Genomic DNA, 15,669 nt, shown 5'->3' on the forward strand with positions numbered 1-15,669 from the left:
TGTTGATGGGTACTTGGGTAACTAATAAATCATTGCTTTCTTTCACATTCAAAGTCTACTTTAAATAGACTTACTCCAAATATTTAGATGTTTTTGGCATGATGACTTTAGTGAATGTGGGTCTACCTTACTAGTTTAGAAAAGTTAAGGTAATGATGATAGTAACAAAGAATAAGATCCTTTAAAAAAAAAGATCCTTTCAAAAATGACATTAATTTAATAACAAAAATAAATAAAAGATACAATTTAGTAACAATAACTGCATTAGAGAAATAACTCTAAACAGAAAACATGATCTGGAAAAATAATCTAGAGCTAAAGGGCATATTGATTATTTAGTCAAACAATAACTACTATGTATTACTTTTTTCTTTTCAAAAGCATGTTTCTATTTTGGTTACCTGCAGAGGAAGTAGAGGGCTCCAAGGATAAGAGTTCCTAGAAGAACAGTCAATGCCATGAAAGCTGTGAACAAGTCACTTTTAGTTTGGATACTGGAGCTTGGGAGAAAAACCTCTTCACAACGAGCTCCTGTATAATTTTCAATGCATCTATGGAAAAAAAAAAGTTAGACACAGAGTTGCGTTCTCTGTTCCATTAACTAATATAGGAAGCATGAGTTTTCCAGCTGGTATAAAAAAAAAAAAAAGACTAATTTTCAGATTCTGAACATAGACTAGGAATGCTATACTATGATGCTCACAGAGCTACAGTTATAATAAAACAAATTAGCATCTTCAGTCTGATCTTTACTCTCTTCCTTTTCCACTTTTCAAATTGCTTATAAACTCCAGAGAAATTATAGAATATTCAGTCCTTTTATCTTCCATATTTTCAATATGTAATTGTCCACACTTTAGGTTCATCTGAAATTAATTTTGTTATCTCTGGTGTAGATGTGATTCTAAGTGTATTTTTCCTTGACAATGCTAAATAGCTATTCCAACCCCATTTATTAAATAATCATTCTCTTCCCTGCTGTTTAACAGTGCCTCCTTTAATATATGTCAAGTTTGTATAAGTGACAACAGTTCTTTACTCTTCAGTGATTTATACATCTAATCTTGGGCTTCTACCTTACTGCTTCAATACTGTTACTCTATATTTTAGTATCTGGTAGTTCTACTCCTTATATTATCACTTTGCTTTTCTAGAGATTTTGTGATATTTTCATTTGCCAGCCAAATATTTTAAGCCCATTTACTTTCAGCTCTTTAAAACTATGTGACAGAAATCCATAATCTTTGGTAATATCAACCAGTTGCTTTCTCCCTGTTAGTATGTTCAAAGATTATAAAACATAAAAATTGATATGAATTAGTGAGTTTGGCACCAGATCAATTTAATTATTTCATATTTGCAGTTAAGATAATAGTATTTTAATATATACTAATGTTTATTTATAAAGCAACCCACAAAGTTAAACAGTAAACTATACTTAGCAAAAATTTTGTGTAAAAAAGTATGTGTGTGTATATATTCTTCAAGGTAGCATTACCAAAACCAGAAATATTTGTTCTATTTAATTAATTCTCCCCCCCACCTCTTTCCAGCTTAGAAACTATTTATAAATGTTACCTTCTTTTCTCCCATCCTAGACTAATGAGGATGCAGGCCTAGAAAGTTACATGTGAATTAATTACTAACAAAGCTTGGCAACTAATGTGATAGGCTAATAAAGCAGTATACAAATAAATAAGAGAAAAGAATATCAAGTTACAGCACAGGTATCAATTTTACTTAAATGAGCATATGAAAGATGTTTTATGAACCTCAAGTCCTACTGATAGTGAGAAAGTGGTGTTATTGGTTAGAGCTTTCAGTAGATGGGGTGTCAGTTTGACCAACGCAGCAATTCCCATTCTCTCAAACTACTGTAAACATGGAGTTGAGGAGATACAGAGAGGAAGAGAAAGGACAGAATATGAGTGGCAAACTGAAATGGAAGTAAAATACTTTAGAAAGCACAATTACCTAAAGTCTAAATAAAAAATACTTATTTTCCCCATAGATCAAGTCACCTGCATCCTGAGAAATCTATATGTGGTTCAAGAAGCAATGGTTAGAACTGGACATGGAACAACAGAATGGTTCCAAATTGGAAAAGGAGTACATCAAGGCTGTATACTGTCACCCTGCTAATTTAACTTATATGCAGAGTACATTGTGTGAAATACCAGGCTGGATGAAGCACAAGCTGGAACCAAGATTGCCGGGAGAAATATCAATTACCTCAGATACACAGATGACACCACCCTTATGTAGGAAAGTGAAGAGGAACTAAAGAGCCTCTTGATGAAAGTGAAAGAGGAGAATGAAAAAGTTGGCTTAAAACTCAATATTCAAAAAACAAAGATCATGGTATCCTGTCCCATCACTCCATGGCAAATAATGGAGAAACAATGGAAACAGCAAGAGACTTTATTTTCTGGGCTCCAAAATCACTGCAAATGGTGACTGCCACCATGAAACTAAAAGACGCTTTTTCCTTGGAAGGAAAGTTACGACCAACTTAGACAGTATATTAAAAAGCAAAGACATTACTTTGCCAAAAGGTCCGTCTAGTCAAGTCAAAACTATGGTTTTTCCAGTAGTCATGTATGGATGTGAGAGTTGGACTATAAAGAAAGCTGAGTGCTGAAGAATTGATGCTTTTGAACTGTGATGTTGGAGAAGACTCTTGAGAGTCCCTTGGACTGCAAGGAGATCCAACCAGTGCATCCTAAAGGAGACCAGTCCTGGGTGTTCATCGGAAGGACTGATGTTGAAGCTGAAACTCCAATACTTTGGCGACCTGATGTGAAGAGCTGACTCATCTGAAAAGACCCTGCTGCTGGGAAAGATTGAGGGCAGGCGGAGAAGAGGGTGACAGAGGATGAGATGGTTGGATGGCATCACTGACTCAATGGACATGAGTTTGGGTGGACTCCGGGAGTTGGTGATGGACAAAGAGGCCTGGTGTGCTGCGGTTCATGGGGTCGCAAAGAGTCGGACATGACTGAGCAACTAAACTGAACTGAATTCTTTATGAGGAAGATTTTTTTAAAAAAACTATAAACTCATTACTCAAATTTCTTAAGGCTGGTTCAAGTTTAGGTAGGATAGAACTTCAAGCAAGATGACAAACTAGCTGATGTAACTAACTATATGTTAGTTAAATCATAGGAGTTGGATGGAGTCAAGAGAATGGTATAAATATAAACTGAGTGGTCAGGTGAGGTTATACACCGACAGACAAAAAAAGGCATATAAAGGAAACCAATCAACACTAGAGTGCCGTCCACTGTCTTACAGCACGGCCAAACAAACACATGCTCTTGTGAGAAAATCACAAGATGGTATCTTTAAATAAAGTCAAGAAAAAATACATCTTTTTGTTATTTAGCTAGTCATATCAGAATTTAGAGGAAAAACAAAGAGAAATTTAAATATTATGTTGTTATCCAAGAAGTAGAAATGACTAACCTAAAAATTAACTTGAAATTTTCAGATATATTTACAAAAAATAAACATAGCCTACCAATGAGTATGTACAAGGATACCGCTTTTATCACTTTAATTTATTTATTTTAGTTGGAAGCTAATTAATTTACAATATTGTAGTGGTTTTTGTCATACGTTGATATGAATCAGCCATGGGTTTACATGTGCTCTCCATCCTGAACCCCCCTCCCATCTCCCTCCCCATCCCATCCCTCTGGGGCACCCCAGTGCACTGGCCCTGAGCACCCTGTCTCATGCATTGAATCTGGACTGGCGATCTGTTTCATATATGATAATATACATGTTTCAATGCTCTTCTCTCAGATCATCCCACTCTCGCCTTCTCCCAGAGTCCAAAAGACTGTTCTATACATCTGTGTCTCTTTTGCCGTCTTGCATGTAGGGTTATCATTAACATCTTTGTGTTAGTATACTGTATTGGTGTTTTTCTTTCTGGCTTACTTCACTCTGTATAATAGGCTCCAGTTTCATCCACCTCATTAGAACTGATTCAAATGTATTCTTTTTAATGGCTGAGTAATACTCCATTGTGTATATATACCACAGCTTTCTTATCCATTCATCTGTTGATGGACATCAAGGTTGCTTCCATGTCCTGGCTATTATAAACAGGGCCGCGATGAACACTGGGGTCCATGTGTCTCTTTCACTCCTGGTTTCCTCGGTGTGTACATGCAGCAGTGGTATTGCTGGGTCATATGGCAGTTCTATTTCCAGTTTTTTAAGGAATCTCTGCACTGTTCTCCATAGTGGCTGTACTAGTTTGATTCCCACCAACAATGTAAAAGTGTTCCCTTTTCTCCACACCCTCTCTAGCATTTATTGTTTGTAGATTTTTGGATAGCAGCCATTCTGACTGGTATGAGATGGTACCTCATTGTGGTTTTGATTTGCATTTCTCTGATAATGAGTGATGTTGAGCATCTTTTCATGTGTTTGTTAGCCATCTGTATGTCTTCTTTGGAGAACTGTCTGTTTAGCTCTTTGGCCCATTTTTTGACTGGGTCATTTATTTTTCTGGAATTGAGCTTCAGGAGTTGCTTGTATATTTTTGAGATTAATTCTTTGTCAGTTGCTTTGTTTGCTATTATTTTCTTCCATTCTGAAGGCTGTCTATTCACTTTGGTTATAGTTTCCTTCATTGTGCAAAAGCTTTTAAGTTAAATTAGATCCCATTTGTTATTTTTGCTTTTATTTCTATTACTCTGGGAGGTGGGTCATAGAGGATCCTGCTGTGATTTATGTCAGAGAGTGTTTTGCCTATGTTTTCCTCTAGGAGTTTTATAGTTTCTGGTCTTACGTTTAGATCTTTAATCCATTGTGAGTTTATTTTTGTGTATGGTTTAGAAAGCGTTCTAGTTTCATTCTTTTACAAGTGGTTGACCAGTTTTCCCAGCACCACTTGTTAGACATTGTCTTTTCTCCATTGTATATTCCTGCCTCCTTTGTCAAAGATAAGGTGTCCATAGGGTGTGGATTTATCTCTGGGCTTTCTATTTTGTTCCACTGATCTATATTTCTGTCTTTGTGCCAGTACCATACTGTCTTGATGACTGCAGCTTTGTAGTAGAGCCTGAAGTCAGGCAGGTTGATTCCTCTAGTTCCATTCTTCTTTCTCAAGATTGCTTTGGCTATTCGAGGTTTTTTGTATTTCCATACAAATTGTGAAATTATTTGTTCTAGTTCTGTGAAAAATACTATTGGGTAGCTTGATAGGGATTGTATTGAATCTATAGATTGCTTTGGGTAGTATACTCATTTTCACTATATTGATGCTTCCAATCCATGAACATGGTATATTTCTCCATCTATTTGTGTCCCCTTTGATTTCTTTCATCAGTGTTTTATAGTTTTCTATAAATAGGTCTTTTGTTTCTTTAGGTAGATATAATCCTAAGTATTTTATTCTTTTCATTGCAATGGTGAATGGAATTGTTTCCTTAATTTATCTTTTGTTTTCTCATTGTTAGTGTATAGGAATGCAAGAGATTTCTGTGTGTTAATTTTATATCCTGCAACTTTACTATATTCATTGATTAGCTCTAGTAATTTTCTGGTGGAGTCTTTAGGGTTTTCTATGTAGAGGATCATGTCATCTGCAAACAGTGAGAGTTTTACTTCTTTTATATTCTGGATTCCTTTTATTTCTTTTTCTGCTCTGATTGCTGTGGCCAAAACTTCCAAAACTATGTTGAATAGTAATGGTGAGAGTGGGCACCCTTGCCTTGTTCCTGACTTTAGGGGAAATGTTTTCAATTTTTCACCATTGAGGATAATGTTTGCTGTGGGTTTGTCGTATATAGCTTTTATTATGTGGAGGTATGTTCTTTCTGTTTCTGCTTTCTTGAGAGTTTTTATCATAAATGGATGTGGAATTTTGTCCAAGGCTTTTTCTGCATCTATTGAGATAATCATATGGTTTTTATCTTTCAATTTGTTAATGTGGTGTATTATACTGATTGATTTGTGGATATTAAAGAATCCTTGCATTCCTGGGATAAAGCCCACTTGGTCATGATATACAATCTTTTTAATATGTTGTTGGATTCTGTTTGCTAGAATTTTGTTAAGGATTTTTGCATCCATGTTCATCAGTGATATTGGCCTGTAGTTTCTTTTTTTGTGGCATTTTTGTCAGGTTTTGGTACTAGGGTGATGGTGGCCTCATAGGATGAGTTTGGAAGTTTACCTTCTTCTGGAAGAGTTTGAGTAAGACAGGTGTTAGCTTTTCTCTAAATTTTTGGTAGAATTCAGCTGTGAAGCTGTCTGGTCCTGGGCTTTTGTTTGCTGGAAGATTTCTGATTACAGTTTTGATTTCCATGCTTGTGATGGGTCTGTTAAGATCTTCTATTTCTTCCTGTTTCAGTTTTGAAAAGTTATACTTTTCTAAGAATTTGTCCATTTCTTCCAAGTTGTCCATTTTATTGCCATATCGTTGCTGATAGTAGGCTGTTATGATCCTTTGTATTTCTGTGTTGTCTGTTGTGATTTCTCCATTTTCATTTGTAATTTTGTTGATTTGATTCTTCTCCCTTTGTTTCTTGTTGAGTCTAGCTAATGGTTTGTCAATTTTATTTATCTTCTCAAAGAACCAGCTTTTGGCTTTGCTGATTTTTGCTATGGTCTCTTTTGTTTCTTTTGCATTTATTTCTGCCCTAATTTTTAAGATTTCTTTCCTTCTACTAACCCTGGGGTTCTTCATTTCTTCCTTTTCTAGTTGCTTTAGGTGCTTTTATTTATTTGACTTTTTTCTTGCTTCTTGAGGTAAGCCTGTATTGCTATGAACTTTCCCTTTAGCACTGCTTTTATAGTGTCCCATAGGTTTTGGGTTATTGTGTTTTCATTTTCATTTGTTTCTATGTATATTTTGATTTCTTCTATGATTTTATGGTTATTCAGAAGCATGTTGTTTAGCCTCCATATGTTGGAATTTTTAATAGTTTTTTTCCCTGTAATTGAGATCTAATCTTACTGCATTGTGGTCAGAAAAGATGATTGGAATGATTTCAATTTTTTGAATTTACCAAGGCTAGATTTATGGCCCAGGATGTGAGGATCCCGCTTTAAAAGCTCGAGCTCATTTGTGAAAATGTTATGACCCAGTTATGACACAAATATCAAACTTCAGGCAAAGTCAGCTCCTTTAAGGATAAATAAATAAGGGTGAATTAGGGCTTCCCTGGTGGCTCAGCTGGTAAAGAATTTGCCTACAATGCAGGAGACCTGGGTTCAGTCCCTGGGTTGGGAAGATGCACTGGAGAAAGGTTACCCACTCCTGTATTCTGGCCTGGAGAATTCCATGGACAGAGAAGCCTGGTGGGCTACAGTCCATGGGGTCACAAAGAGTCATACATGACTGAGTGACTTTCAGAAAAAAAAAAAAAAAAGGCAGGGGAGGTGAATTAAGATTTAGACAGATAATGAAATAGTAGTATCAGTTGAAGCAAAATAGAAAAGTGAGCCATTTGTACCACCATTTCATGTAGAACTAAGTAGCCTTCAGTCTTTATGTAACTTCCTTGCTAATTTATTTTTGGACATCATTTCTGCACAGACTGCCAAGTAGCAAACAGTTGTGCCATCTACCGAGGTAAATACCAAGTACTAGGATTATGCACATTTTCCTGGAACTGAAAGATGAATGCTGGAACAGGTACTAGAGATTTCAAAATTCAGAATCCAAGACATATGTGTTGGTTTTCTAGCTGAACACCACCAACAATCTTTCCTTAAACCCAGAAGCTATGTTAGTACACTGGACATGAAATAAATTCATTAGACTCCACAGCATTCAAGGTAAGTTGTTAAAACCAAGGTTTTAATCATGTAAATAAACAGTGCCATATAGCTCTAAGAAAGAGTATTGGACTGTGAGCTAGAAAAACCTGATTTCTTGATCTACTCTTATGACTTGATGGTGTGACCTTCAGCAAGTCACTCAAACTCTGTAAGACTGTAAAATCAAAATAACACCTGCTGTAGCTATTTCATAGGCCTATTGTCAGAATCAAACAAGTAATGTCTAAAAGTGCTTTGAATATGGAAACACACTATAAAAGTGAAACTGAAATTAGTTACTTTACAAAGGCCATGTTTACATCTCATGTATGACTACATGGAATAAATACTGAAGAAAAGTTATAGCCAGAAAAAATTAAAAGGTTTTCAGAAATAATAAACAATTATAGAAGAGTTCACTAACCAAGTAGAGACTTGATGTCAATGCCACTTGACTTGGGCTAATCTATCCTAGAAAGAAAAAGTATAATATTGGCATATGCTAAAATTGACTTCCAAGTTTGATTTCTACTTTATAGCAATCAAAGTTCAATCCGAAACCCATGAAAAATGGCAAAAGTAAATCCAAAATAAAATAAAACTATTAGAGTGTTCAAAAACACATGAACTAATAAGCACATGAGCTTAAATCCCTTTAGTGATCCAGAGCCAGATAACCATACAAAAACATGCCAACATCCTATGGAACTCCTACTATATTTTTATAGGTCAAGAATTTAGGAAGACTGATTCTTTTATTAGCTAATGCCATAAATGTGCCGTAAGTGTAATTTCACTAAACATTAATAGATTCTTAATATTAAGTAAGAGACACTTAGCTAATATTTAACTTTGCAAAAGTTTTGCTTAATAAAATATTTATATGATATTAGCACCCTTAAAAACCAATAAATATTGCACTTCAAAAGTGTAAAGTATAATCTAAGTCCAATAAAAAAGAAAAATCTATTAGGTTCTTCCAAGGTGGACTATTAACCAGATAATTCATGTGCTGAAATGGACTACAGATTATCAGTTCAGTTGCTCAGTCGTGTCTGACACTTTGCGACTCCATGAATCGCAGCACGCCAGGCCTCCCTGTTCATCACCAACTCCCGGAGTTCACTCAGACTCACATCCATCGAGTCTGTGATGCCATTCAGCCATCTCATCCTCTGTCGTCCCCTTCTCCTCCTGCCCCCAATCCCTCCCAGCATTAGACTCTTTTCCAATGAGTCAACTCTTCTCATGAGGTGGCCAAAGTACTGGAGTTTCAGCTTTAGCATCATTCCTTCCAAAGAAATCCCAGGGTTGATCTCCTTGAGAATGGTCTGGTTGGATCTCCTTGCAGTCCAAGGGACTCTCAAGAGCCTTCTCCAACACCACAGTTCAAAAGCATCAATTCTTCGGAACTCAGCTTTCTTCACAGTCCAACTCTCACATCCATACATGACCACAGGAAAAACCATAGCCTTGACTAGACGGACCTTAGTCGGCAAAGTAATGTCTCTGCTTTTGAATACACTATCTAGGTTGGTCATAACTTTTCTTCCAAGGAGTAAGTGTCTTTTAATTTCATGGCTGCAGTCACCATCTGCAGTGATTTTGGAGCCCCCAAAAATAAATTCTCTCACTGTTTCTACTGTTTCCCCATCTATTTCCCATGAAGTGATGGGACCGGATACCATGATCTTCGTTTTCTGAATGTTGAGCTTTAAGCCAACTTGTTCACTCTCCTCTTTCACTTTCATCAAGAGGCTTTTTAGTTCCTCTTCACTTTCTGCCATAAGGGTGGTGTCATCTGCGTATCTGAGGTTATTGATATTTCTCCCAGCAATCTTGATTCCAGCTTGTGTTTCTTCCAGTCCAGCGTTTCTTATGATGTACTCTGCATAAAAGTTAATCTGTATATAAATGGATAAATGTTCTCCATAGAGAATAACTAGTATTTGTCATGTATGGTAGTAGTATTGTGAAAAATTATGATTTTCTTTTTGCTTTAGTAAAACACTGTGAAAATTTTAAACATTTTACTTACTGAAACAAGCTAAAGGACCATGAATGAAGGAAGCATGTAAACAAATGATAAGAGTAAGCAAGAGTAATTTAAAACAGGACCTTCATTACTGAACCCATGCATTGGCTAGTCTTTTCCAATGAAGACTTTTTGGGAGAGACAGCCACAGAATGCTGCTTGGTTCAACCAGAATACTTTAGGCAAAATTTTGTGATTAAAATTTTTTTCCCAAATATTGTCTTTCTCTGTGTGAGAAAAATTATCTCAATTCTTTGCTCACCATATTCTGCTTTCCTCAAAAAAAAAAAAATCAGAAAGGAAATCCAAAAATGTTCTTGAAAGACAAGGTATATATATATTTTAAACGATTAGGGAAGAAAAGTAAAACTATAAGCAGGAAATATATATATTTTTGTAGTCTATATTGCTATAATCCTTGGTATAAATATATATATATATATTTGTATATACAAAGATTTATTTATATATAAAATCAGTTAATGTCAGTTCTTCCTTTCTTTTAAGTAATAATTTCAGTAAATATAAAACTACATTTAAAATTTATACAAAAACAAATTATATTAATGGACCTCCTAACCGTAGACATTGGTAAAACTGAAAGGTCAGGGACAACTGGAAAGACTCATCCTCTTAAATCACCACTCAATTAAACCACAGTTCTAAATGGACAGTATTCATGCTGGCATCTTACCTTCCCAGGCTTCAGGTCTCAACAACCTTCTAATGCAGAGAAAATGTCATGCCCCAACTTGGAATAAGACAAAGAGAAGCCAGCATCAGCTCACTTCCTGACAAAAGAAGTTAAGTATTAGAGCTGAACAAAAGTCACAGTTTCCAGTTTGCATGGTATTCCTATGTTGAAAATGAAATCTTATTGGTGAGAAATTGGGATATTTTTCAGTGGCCTGTCAAAGGAAGTAGTGGATGAAAAAGACACTATCTAAAAGGATAACCAAAATTCAGAAGCAAATACACAGTCTGATATAATTTCATAATGCAACAAATAAGAAGAAAATGAAGATGCTTTAAAGGAGGATATTCGTTGTCTTTTATTGGCACTCTGCTTTCTAGAACACCTGAGTCAGTTCTGAAGAACAGTTTCTACTCTTGGACAAGTGATACAAAGGAGTAAGACAAAGGCTGGTGGAAGACATGGAGACCTCAGACGGCAGGTATGTTTGCCCTGTTTCAAAACCATATTCTGCCATGTTTGACAAGCAGGTGATCTAGAAAAACGTGAGGTTTCAAGAAGATTTATCCTTTTAAGTTTTTTTTCTAAGCATGGTGAGGTCAAGAAAGATATATCAGTTGTTTCTGCTGAGAATACTAGTGAAAAATAAGGTTACTAAAATGAAAAGTGTCAACAAAATGTACAGCTAAATAAAGCAGTTGTTTGAAGTTTTGCAACTGTTCTATCATCAGCTTCAAGGCTGTGATTTCCTTTCTGTAAAGGTGTTCTAAAGATCAATCTAAATCCTGATGTTTAATAAAGCATGTGGTACACTGCCAAAAGTCAAAGTGAAGAGGACACCGTTCTGATTAATATCACAGTAGCATTTTGAACTTTTTCTTTGAAGTATAACCCTCTACTAAATTTACAGATGAAAAGCCACAAGTCTTACCTAAAAAGAGGGCCAAGAACTGGTCTATCATAACTACTGACCTTAAGAAAACTAAAATTTTATGTGATTAATAAAACAACTCATAAAACCAGAAAATTCCTTTTTGAAATTGAGTTTAGTAAAATGTACACTGAGGCCCGGCAAAACCGTGGACAGGCACAAATGCAATATACAGTTAAAAGAGGTAACATGTCCAGTGCAGAAATACGATAAATGTTGATTTCCTTATATTTTCTCAATTCTGATTCTCAACATCAATTATTTTACTTTCATAAAACAAGCCTTTCATATAGCAAAACTTTCATGTATTATGTTTGCAGTCCTAAATTGCCTCTCTTAAATAGAATTCAGTCTTTATCACCTTGACAAATGATGATTTTTACCTACCCAACACTGGAACTGCTGTAGATAGGGGACAAAGCTTGCCTTCAGAGACTTCCCCAACAATTCAGTGGTAAGACATCATGTTTCCAATGCAGGGGGTGTGGGTTCAAACCCTTGTTGGGGAATGCATATCCTACATAGCCAAAAATTTTAAAAAGAAAAAAAAAGCTTGGCTTTAGCCGAGGCAGCAGGGTCTCAGGTTCTTTGGTCTGAGCCTGTGGCTCTGTGGGCAGATAATTCTTAGGAATGCCCCTCTGGAAGAATTCTGGTCATCAGGCTCAGGAAGCCAGAGCTTACTGAGTCACTCTGGGAAGGTATCTTTTGCCTGATATTTAAAATTCCACCTCCACACTGTGCAATGGTTGGCTCCAAAGTGATCACAAGAAACCTGGAGGAAAGTGAAGCAGCAAGGAGAGGCCTCATCCAGCTAGTGATGCAAACACAGGTGAAAACAAATCCTTCCTCCCTATCTTTGCTCCACAAACCTAGAAAGTTCTAATTGGAAGGCTCAAAGGTCAGGGGCTGGCTAACCTTGTGCCTAAGTTGGCCAAGAAGACAAGGGCAGTAAAAGACTGAATTCACCTGGATTGTTCTCAGTGAAAGACTTTGAAATAGACAGAAAGGTTGTTAGGCCTCTAACAACCCTCTGGGTTGTCTGATACTATGGGGTCCTGTGTTTTTCATTGTCTTTGAGCTATTTTACAACTCTGTAAATGTAGGAAATCTATTACAATGTAAATTAATTTTTTCCAGTATAATACAAGAGATTTCCCTGTGGATACTGATTAGTATTTATAAATTCACTTCAACATTATAGACTGACCACCTATACTTACATGTGTGTGTGGGTTTTTATTTGTTTGTTTTTGGCCCCACCGTGAGGGCCCTCAGCAGTGAAAACCTGAAGACCTAACCACTGGAAGGCCAGGAAACTCCCATGCATGTGTTGTTTGCACTTGTCTTTGAGTCAGTTGTAACATTTTATTGGTTCCCTTGTTAATGAATGAGTCAAATATGTCTTTGACACATGTTCATATTGTATTTGTATGAAAATCATGATTTTCTCTTTAGATTATTTTTTTTTAACCAGTTTGAAGGTCACCCACTGAGATGGATTCATCTGACAAAGCTAGTAAACGGAGCTGCCAGTGAGGCGCACCTCTGGAGTAGCTTAAGCCCTGGCATGTCTTTTCCTGGATCCCAGAGGTAAATCTCAAGCAGCAATAGAATTTAAAATTTGCTGGCTCTCTGTTTCTCTAGCTTTCTTCCCTATCCACTAATTTCATGTTTTAGTTTTTATTGTTGTTGGTTTTCTTACTACTGATAAGTTATTTTCCCATTAGTAAGAGCAATGATAAGGAGTTTGGTTTAGCTTGGGGCTTCCCTGGTGGCTCGGAGGTTAAAGCGTCTGCCTCCAATGCAGAGACCTGGGTTTGATCCCTGGGTCGGGAAGATCCCCTGGAGAAGGAAATGGCAACCCACTCCAGTATTCTTGCCTGGAGAATCCCCTGGATGGAGGAGCCTGGTAGGCTACACAGTCCACGGGGTTGCAAAGAGTCGGACACGACTGAGCAACTTCACCTTCACCTTCGCCTTCACCTTTTATAGTTTGACAATCTGATGATCTCTGTAAATGGATGATAGAGATCTATTTATCTAGATGACAGAGAAACTGGTTTATTAGACTCTTATTAAAAATTTCTCTATTTTTTTTAGCTCAAATAAATAAAAAATTACATACCCACTGGGGAGGAGAATACCTCTTTGACATATGGACAGTGAGATTTTAAGTTTCTGTGTTTACTTGATCTGTGCCAAAGGTATAGATTTGAAGCTATAAGCCCTCTCTGTGCCTATGTGTAAAATTCAGAAAGGCCTTTACCTTTCACTCTATGTGAAATTTCTTCCTTTCTCCAGAGGATATGAAAAAATGATAGTACAAGGTTTCTTAAATTAAAGAAGTTCTGATCTGATTGACTTAACAGAGATAAATAAGCTCTTACATAAATTCAACATTCCTAAAATTCTCAGAATAGGAAATTGAACTTCTAATGCTTTATTTTTTCTAATTTTATTGAAATATACTTGATTTACAATGTTGTATTAATTTCTGCCATACAGCAAAGTGACTCAGTTATATATATTCTTTTTCATATTCTTCTCCATCATGGTTTATCACAGGTTATTGAATATAATTCCCTGTGCTCTAGAGTAGGACTTTGTTTTCTGAACTTCTAATGCTTTAAATGTACTAAACTTAAATAAAATTCTTCTTGCTAAAACTATGAAATATTCTAAGAATCCAAGTTCACATTAATAAGACTAAATCTTTGGTAAATAATACTAGCTTAATAAAACATCTATATCTTTGAATTATTGGTATTAAGTATTACAGAAGCATATATTTTATTCCACTTGGGTTTGGTTTTCCTAAAATTATACAGGTTTACTAATCAAGTTAAGCTAATGTTACTCCTACATATTATTAAAAACTACGAAAAATGAACACTGTATTCAGTTAAATTCAATCATTATTCTGACAAACATTTATTTCAGCCATAATTATGTTTCATAGTATTTGTTTTCAGTAGATAATTTCCAAGGTAATGTAAAAGCTTAAACTTTTACATTACCATTGAATACTAATATCCATTAATTCTATTATTAGACATAGATAAATTTTAAGTAAGAGAGAATGTGTGTGTTAGTTCTCAGTCATGCCTGACTCTTTTGTGCCCCTGTGGACTGTAGCCCGTCAGGCTCCTCGTCCATGGGATTCTCCAGGCAAGAATATTGGAGTGGGTTGCCATTTCCTTTTCCAGGGGATCTTCCTGACCCAGGGATGGAACATGGATCTCCTGTATTGCAGGCAAATTCTTTACCGTCTGAGTCACCAGGGAAGCCCAAGACAAAATACTGAAATATTAATCACTAAGTATAATTTTAAATTTATATAATTTTGCTTCTTAAGTTTACAGCTTTGGTCATATTAATGAACATACTCATTTCTTCCATTTAGAAAGTCATGTAAGAGATGTGTGTGGTAGTAGAAAGTTGCAACACGTGAATTCATGACTTTGCACACATACTAAACTGCTTGTGGATGCCATACAGTTCTAAATTATCCACTACCCTAGTTTCTCTGTAAAGTACAAGTTAGTTATAGTTACTTGGTTGAAAATTATAATTGATATGACTTATGAGACTATACTTGGAACAAATGTGACAGAGAAATACAACTCTGTGTGTACTTTTGTTTTCCAAGGGTAGGTGTGTCTGGAAGCAGCAGTTTGCAGTAGTTCTCAAGATTTTCAGTCTCCAATCCAAAGGACTCTAGGACTTAGGACTCCAGAGAGCTTTTGTTTATATGGGTTCAGAACTATTGGCGTTTACTATATTAGGAAGTAAAATATAAATTTACAAAATACTTATTAATTGGTTCATTTGAAGATAATAATAATAATGAACACAAAGTGTGTTAAAAATTACATCTCAGTATTACAAAAATGGCTTGAATGGGTCAACTCCTAAAAGAGAACTAGATCAGTTTGTTCTAGAATATGAGAAAGTATAATGAAGAACAGAGCTCAGAAAATACGTTTTGTCTTTCTGACTAAAGAGGTAACTGAATATTACTTCTTAGGCACCTATCTTAACCAAATGCCCAGATCTCCTCTGATAACTTTTTTGATTTTGCCTTCCCAAAATTGGAACTTAATATTGGAAAAATAAAATAAAAAATCATGATATCCATTATATCCAAAACTATATTTGAGATTTCCCAGAGGACTCCAGAAAATCACAATTTTTTTTGTCTATCTTTTAAAAACAGAGATGATAGAA

The 15,669-nt window shown here is 35.7% G+C and overlaps 1 protein-coding gene across 1 annotated transcript in view; it reads right to left on the reverse strand.

Annotated features, from left to right (window-relative positions):
• Window positions 1-15,669, reverse strand: part of NRG4 (neuregulin 4) — a 70,581-nt gene that overhangs the window by 20,814 nt on the left and 34,098 nt on the right. The window contains exon 3 of the mRNA XM_068990969.1: window positions 402-551. Within this exon, the coding sequence (XP_068847070.1) occupies window positions 402-551 (150 nt within the window). The remainder of the gene's footprint in view (window positions 1-401; window positions 552-15,669) is intronic.

The sequence above is a fragment of the Capricornis sumatraensis genome, chromosome 19 (genome assembly GCF_032405125.1).
Source record: "Capricornis sumatraensis isolate serow.1 chromosome 19, serow.2, whole genome shotgun sequence".
NCBI lineage: Eukaryota > Metazoa > Chordata > Mammalia > Artiodactyla > Bovidae > Capricornis > Capricornis sumatraensis.